Source organism: Ornithodoros turicata, unplaced genomic scaffold (assembly GCF_037126465.1).
Source record: "Ornithodoros turicata isolate Travis unplaced genomic scaffold, ASM3712646v1 ctg00000944.1, whole genome shotgun sequence".
Lineage (NCBI taxonomy): Eukaryota > Metazoa > Arthropoda > Arachnida > Ixodida > Argasidae > Ornithodoros > Ornithodoros turicata.
The window spans coordinates 363,653-370,973 of record NW_026999420.1 but is presented as its reverse complement, the minus strand read 5'-3'; the positions used below and the strand labels follow the sequence as shown (position 1 = coordinate 370,973).

The window sequence follows — 7,321 nt, the reverse complement described above, 5'->3', positions numbered from 1 at the left end:
GAGGCTTGGGGAGGTCGGATGGGACGTCAAGATAGAACCCATCTTCAGGATCTCGGAGGGCACCCTCAAGCCCGACCTCGTCTTGAAGCGTGCAAACCAGACTGTGATCCTGGATGCCCAGGTTGTGGGAACCGGGATCGCCCTAGAACTTGCCCACGGGCACAAAGTGCTGAAGTACAGCCGTCCGGACCTGTGCGACCAAGTGCGCGATGGGGCAGCCGACCACCTTGTCTCAAGTTTGACTTTATCTTTTAGAGGGGTGTGGGCTCGTGCCTCCGCGGACACTCTACTCGACTTAGGACTGACAAGGAAAGACATAGCAATGTGTACTATAATAGGTCTCCAGGGTAGTGTGCGGTGCTACCAGGTGTTTGGGCGTATGACCTCGGTGGCCCCCCATCGGTGATGGAGGTGCGGGCCCCCGAGGCACGCAGTGTCCTTGCCCCATTGTAATTTATTTTTGGGCAAGTGTTTTCGGGGTATGTCTTCCCCTTGTAAAGACAGAATTGAGTAAAAAAAATAAAAAATAGCTAAATGCCACAGAGGACGACCAAAGACCAAATATAATACCCACCATGTGTTTGAAATACAATCCATTCAAAAACGAGTGATAGGCGGAAGTAAGAATAATCTGCTTTAGGTAGCTAAATATCACAGAGGACGACCAAATATAATACCCACCATGTGTTTAAAATACAATCCATTCAAAGACGAGTGATAGGCGGAAGTAAGAATAATCTGCTTTAGGTAGCTAAATGCCACAGAGGACGACCAAATATAATACCCACTGTTAAGGAAGACGACAGGATTGCAGGGACACGGGAGCTCGTGAGCTTCCGCCCTCGATCTTCTCTTCCGCCATTACTGTCATTAAATGGTTTGCCACCGATACTTACGGACGTCTCCTGCTTCCTTATACACTGGTGCCGAAACCCGGGACTCGCTGGGTCAGCTTACGACTAGGAAGCATTGAGGAGGCTATAAGGGCGCACCGACTCTCATGGCTGGTAAGGAAATGGAGGATCTTGATCGCATAAGGAAACTTCGAAGTCAGGCCAGGTCGTCCATAACCCGAACGGTGAACGATCTGAAGACGCTTTTGACTACGACCCCTCTTCCCAGAGAGCAACTGAAGCAAACCTTGACGGTTTTGGAAACGAAGTGGGCTACCTTGAAAGAAAAGGACCGGGAGGTTCAGGGTGTCATACCGGAGGAATTGATAGAGAGCGAGTGTAATTCCTGCGATCAATACCTCGAGTCAGTCACTGCGATCAAGTTCCAAGTGTGTTCCGCACTAGACTCCACGACCGCATCCCGATCTTTGGCTCCCGCAAGTGACGGCGTTAATGCTACGGGACCTCGACGATCCTCCTCTGGAGATCGGAGTCGCTCTACCGGAGTCACTCTACCGAAGCTGCGGATCGACACCTTTAGCGGCGACCTATCTAAATGGCAGGGGTTCTGGGACCAGTTCCGTGCGAGTATTCATGAAAACGAACGTCTCACTGATGTCAACAAGCTGAAGTACCTGGTTTCTCTCGTTTCTGGGCCAGCAGCCCGTGCCATTGAAGGTCTCTCAATTAGCGATGAGAACTACACGACTGCCGTGGACATACTTCAGAAGCGATTTGGGAAGGACGACCTTCTTGTGACCGAAAACATGGGGCGCCTTTTCGAGCTCAGGACTGTTCGGTCCAGCACCGACGTAAAGGGGTTGCGTGAGCTCCACGAGACTGTTACAGTGCGCATCAGGAACCTGGAGAGCCTAAATGTTACGACAGCACAATACGCAATTCCGCTTCGGCAGGTCATCTTGAAGAAGATTCCTAGAGACCTCGAAATGGACTTCTACCGAACCAAGGACAAAGGCAAGGACACCAACGGCGACTCTTTATCATCCCTACTAGATTTCCTGGAGAATGAGATTGAATGTCGGGAACGAGCCCGAAGGGAGGCAGATGACGTTCCCAAGCGTAGGGAGCCGACCCCAGCCTCTGCATCTTCGCTGACAGCAACCGCGTCGTCTGTCTCAGATCCAGCATCTGCAATGGCTGCCCCAAGCACTCCTACGTGTGTGCTTTGCAAGTCCGGACAGCATCGATTGGAGGGATGCACTGCTGGTTTGAGCCCTGAGGAAGTACGACTGATCCTGCGCCTGGAGGGCAGGTGTTTCCTTTGCGGACGACGGTCGCACATATCGAAGGATTGCAGGGTAAGGCGGGTCTTGCAGTGTGATCGCTGCCATAGACGTCATCTTACTCAGCTGTGCCCCGGAGTCAACTCGTCCAGCACTGAGCAGTCCCCGCAGTCGTCTCAGTCTACAGCACAAGAGCCGTCGACGGTGCATGCGTCTACGGGAACTGTTGTGACATCTCTTTCGTCATCCTCTGCCGTTTTGCCAGGCGCGGCGGTCCTTCTGCAAACAGCCAAGGTGTGGATTGAAGGAACTGATGGCCGGAGAAGTCTCGCACGCATACTTCTGGATGGCGGCAGCCAACGCAGTTTTATTCGACAGGATGTGTCGACGAAGCTCGGATGTACACTGCTTCGATCCGAAGATTTGCATGTTGGGGCCCTTGGAAACACTGCGTCAAGCTGCACGAAGTATCGATGCGTGCGGGTTCTCTTGCGCAGCCAATTTTCGGCGTCATGTATGGCAATCGAGGCGGTTGAATACCCCGACATCTGCTCCGATGGATTGCCTGTTCTCGATTCGCATTCAGCGCAACACGTCAAGAATATGGGTCTACAGCTTGCTGACGAGCCCTCATCTCCCACCGATATTTCATTATTGATTGGAGCGGACTTTTATTGGGGAGTTGTGACTGGAGCAACCGCCCGTTTATCAGATTACCTGGTGGCTGTTGAAACTCTGTTTGGGTGGACGATTCAAGGCTCAGGCAGAAATGCCAGCGGTGGTCACTGTCGCATCCCGTCGGTTCATGTTCTCCATGTTGAGGTGCACCAGGAAGATACCAACGTCATCGACCAGCAACTCTCCGCCTTTTGGGAGTTAGAGCATTTGGGCATAACTGATCGCCACCAGTCCGACTCCGACGGTGACACTGTCCTGCGCAAGTTCCGGTCCACAGCGCAGTTGTTAAACGGTCGTTACACCGTGCCCTTGCCTTGGAAGTCGGAGGCGCCTGAAGCATTGGGTGACAACAAGAAGCTGGCTGTCCAGAGGCTGGATAGTACCATCAAAAGATTACGGAGAGACCAAACGTTGCTGGAAGAATATGATTCCACCATACGTCAGTATTTGCGTCTTCAACACGCTGAACGGGTCCTACAACCGGAGTTGGTGGCCGGGCCTCTGTATTATATGCCGCACCACGCAGTCATCCGAAGGGACCGCGAGACAACAAAGGTTCGAATTGTGTTTGATGCCTCGTCGAAGGCTCACGGTTCTCTCTCTCTCAACGAAGCTCTTCACGCCGGCCCTAACCTTAACCCTGACGTTCTGCAATTGCTGTTGCGGTTTCGATCTTATCATGTGGCTCTCACAGCGGATATAGAGAAGGCGTTTTTACAGATCGTGCTGGACAGTGCTAACCGAGATTGTTTGCGTTTTCTGTGGTATGCCACGACGCCACGAGCAGGCGAACCGTTGCCCCCAGTAGAAATCTGGCGCATGACACGAGTGCCTTTTGGAGCCAAGTCCAGTCCCTTTCTTCTCGCTGCCACTATACGTCACCACCTGAGAGCAGCAGAAGAGACATACCCACGCACGGCGTCCTTACTTTCCAGCCATTTCTATGTGGACGACCTCGTTGTTGGTATGCCATCGCCGGAAGAGGCACTTACTGTTTACCACGAGTCGCGGCAAATCTTCCGCGACGCGGGCATGAAACTGGTTAAGTGGACGAGCAATGATGCTCATCTCCGGGCTACCTTTGACGCCGATGGGACAGGAAGTTCGACCACGTCGCCACTAAGGAAGGTCCTAGGAATCGTTTGGGATATCGAGACAGATGAAATTCGGTATCCGTTGAAGTCAATGTCGGAGTTCCTGGAGCAACGGTCGAATACCAAACGGTATGTACTGCAAGCAGTGGCTCGCATTTATGATCCCTTGGGCGATGTGGCGCCTTTCGTGTTGACAGCCAAGATTTTGCTACAACGGATTTGGCTCTCCAAGATGAGTTGGGACGAAGAACTACCAGATCTGACCTGATGGGAGTGTGGTGGTCTTGGTGCCAGCAGGTGCCTTTATTGTCTCGCGTCTCGTTACCACGGCGGCTCGGCGGGAAGATGTCGGAGGGCAGCATCGCGCTGCATATGTTTTGCGACGCGAGTCCGCGAGCATACGGTGCGGCCGCATACCTGGTGACGCTCGACAGGGACGGTCATTACAGTGCGGATCTTCTTTTGGCAAAGTCTCGGGTGGCCCCGGTCAAAACGGTCTCCTTACCGAGACTCGAGTTAATGGGTGCCGTCATCGCGACCAGGCTTATGAGATTCTTACAGACGACGTTATCTCTGTCCACCGTACCCACGGTGTTATGGACGGACTCTGAGATAGCACTCTACTGGATTTACGGATCGACGAACGACTGGAAACCTTTTGTACAGAACCGGGTGTCGGAGATACGGGCTGGTACGGAGCCTAGTCAGTGGCGTCACTGCCCCGGCAAAGAAAATCCCGCGGATCTTCTCACGAGAGGCACTTCATGCCTCCAATTGCTGAACAACAGTGCATGGTGGCAGGGGCCCTCGTGGCTTATGGATCAAGAGTCTTGGCCTCCAGCGTGGCGTACTCCGGATGAACCCTGCGTCGAGGTACGAAACGAAACAAAGGCCCAGACGGCGTGCTGCGTACCCATCTTGGCTACTACTACCCTAATGGATGTTGCCAAATACAGTTCGCTCCACCGGCTGCTGAGAGTTACCGCTTGGGTGTCAAGATTTCTGCACAACTGTAGGCATACCACAGCCGAAAGGAGGGGACCTTTGACGGCCGCCGAGGTAGTTGCAGCGGAAACATACTGGGTCACAGCGGCACAGCGTCAAAATTTCGGTTCTCATCCCGCGGTGCACAAGTCCTTACAAAATGTGTCTGTCTTCCATGATGACGATGGTGTTCTCCGTTTGACGGGCCGCCTTCAGTACAGCGATTTTGAAGAAACCCAGAGGCATCCCATCGTCATTCCCGCTGACCACCCGTTCACCGCTCTTTTAGTTTTCCGGGCTCATGTCAGGCTTCTGCATGCTGGAGTTCAGGAGACACTCGCCGCGCTTCGGGAAGAGTACTGAGTTCTCCGTGGTCGTCAGGCTGTGAAGAGGATCCTAAATGGATGTCGCACTTGCCGACTAGCAAAGGTTCAGGCGTGCACAGAAGTTACCGCTCCGCTACCACGAGACCGCTTGTCACAGTCCGCACCATTTGAAGTGACAGGCACCGATTTTGCGGGTCCACTGTACTACAAGTGTTCAAAAGGCGGCGGAAGAAAGTGCTACATCCTGATTTTTACCTGTGCCGTCACTAGGGCTGTTCACCTAGAGCTGACGAAGTCTATGACTACCGAGGATTTCCTAATGGCTCTTAGAAGGTTCGTATCAAGACGGGGCGTACCCGCCACTATATATTCAGACAATTTTCGGACATTCAAGCGAGCCAGTCGCGAACTCACCCCTGCCTGGTTGTCACAAAACGCTCAGGTAAACGTATTCCTGACTGCACGACGGATCACCTGGAAATTCATAGTGGAGCGAGGAGCATGGTGGGGTGGGTTTTGGGAACGCCTGATTCGCAGTACCAAAACCTGCCTGCGTACAGTCCTGGGTCGAAGCGCCCTCCGCTACGAAGAACTCTCTACCGTTCTCACAGAGGTGGAGGCGGTGATGAACTCTCGGCCTCTGACGTATCTGTCCGAAGATCCAGACGACCTTTCTGCCGTCACGCCGTCACACTTTCTGATTGGGCAAAGGCTCACCGCGCTTCCGTGTCGCGAACCCGAAGCAGGAACAACATCTACAGCGCAACAGTTGAGACGCCGGTGGATGTATAGGGAAGAATTGACTCATCAATGCTGGAAGAAGTGGGTTAAAACGTACATCCTCCTCCTGAGATCGGCCAACGTCTGCAAGCCCGTACCATCACACAGCGTCGCCGTCGGGGACCTAGTACTCATTGCTGCAGAGTCAAGGCCGCGAACATCGTGGCCTCTAGGACGTGTGAGTCACGTAACACAGAGTCCAGATGGAAGGGTTAGATCCTGTAGAATCAACTTGCCAGGAGGGAAAACCGTAAGCCGGCCAGTACAACTTCTCTACAAATTGGAAGCTGATTGACTTGTACTTCCGCGGCGGGGAGTGTTAAGGAAGACGACAGGATTGCAGGGACACGGGAGCTCGTGAGCTTCCGCCCTCGATCTTCTCTTCCGCCATTACTGTCATTAAATGGTTTGCCACCGATCCTTACGGACGTCTCCTGCTTCCTTATACACCCACCATGTGTTTGAAATACAATCCATTCAAAAACGAGTGATAGGCGGAAGTAAGAATAATCTGCTTTAGGTAGCTAAATGCCACAAAGGACGACCAAATATGATACCCACCATGTGTTTGAAATGCAATCCATTCAAAGACGAGTGATAGGCGGAAGTAAGAATAATCTGCTTTAGGTAGCTAAATGCCACAAAGGACGACCAAATATAATACCCACCATGTGTTTGAAATACAATCCATTCAAATACGAGTGATAGGCGGAAGTAAGAATAATCTGCTTTAGGTAACGGTTAGAGCTCCTTCGCCTGGTGGTCCTGCCTCGGCTACAACATCGCCTTGTCCTGGGGAGGAAGAGCAGAAGAGTGCTGAAGGAGGCAGATGTTCTGGTGCGCGCGGCAGTGCGCAGGTGGCTGCGTCTCCCGCTGGACCTGGCCGTGGCCTTTTACCACGCCCACATCAAGGATGGGGACCTGGGGCTTACTGCCCTTATGACGGCGGTTCCGAGGTTGAGATGGTCCAGAATAACTTCACTGGGATACTCGACGCTACCTTCGGCGATGGCGGCGCTTCGGACTCCTGGCCTCCAGTCCGACTTGCGAGCGGCGAAGGAGGCTGACACCTTCGACGGGGTGCTCCTGTCGACTCCTGCCTTTTCCAGAGGGTACTGGGCCCGCAAGCTCTACGCCTCCATTGATGGGCGGGCCCTTGGAGATGCCAGTGCTGTCCCCGGCGTCCACCAGTAGATTCGTGGGTCTCGCCTTTTCTCGGGGCGGGACTACATCGACGCGGTGAAGATCCGGGCGGATGCTCTTCCCACCAGGTCCAGAATGGCCAGGGGACGACCCGCTGCTGACCGGGGCTGCTCCCTGGG

At 53.5% G+C, this 7,321-nt stretch overlaps 2 protein-coding genes across 2 annotated transcripts; both read left to right on the top strand.

The window, feature by feature from the left end:
- Positions 1-1,000: 1,000 nt before the first annotated feature.
- On the top strand, positions 1,001-4,177 carry LOC135375756 (uncharacterized). Its single transcript, XM_064608402.1, has one exon. It carries the CDS (start codon positions 1,001-1,003, stop codon positions 4,175-4,177), a length of 3,177 nt encoding a protein of 1,058 aa, XP_064464472.1.
- A 77-nt stretch (positions 4,178-4,254) lies between these two features.
- LOC135375754 (uncharacterized) lies at positions 4,255-5,256 on the top strand. The gene has a single exon (XM_064608401.1). The coding sequence runs from the start codon at positions 4,255-4,257 to the stop codon at positions 5,254-5,256; it is 1,002 nt and encodes a 333-aa protein (XP_064464471.1).
- The last annotated feature ends 2,065 nt before the right edge of the window (positions 5,257-7,321 follow it).

Bases quoted from the DNA above. Each gene is read 5' to 3' on its own strand.
- LOC135375756 (XM_064608402.1), top strand. From the start codon at position 1,001: ATGGCTGGTAAGGAAATGGAGGATCTTGATCGCATAAGGAAACTTCGA.
- LOC135375754 (XM_064608401.1), top strand. From the start codon at position 4,255: ATGTCGGAGGGCAGCATCGCGCTGCATATGTTTTGCGACGCGAGTCCG.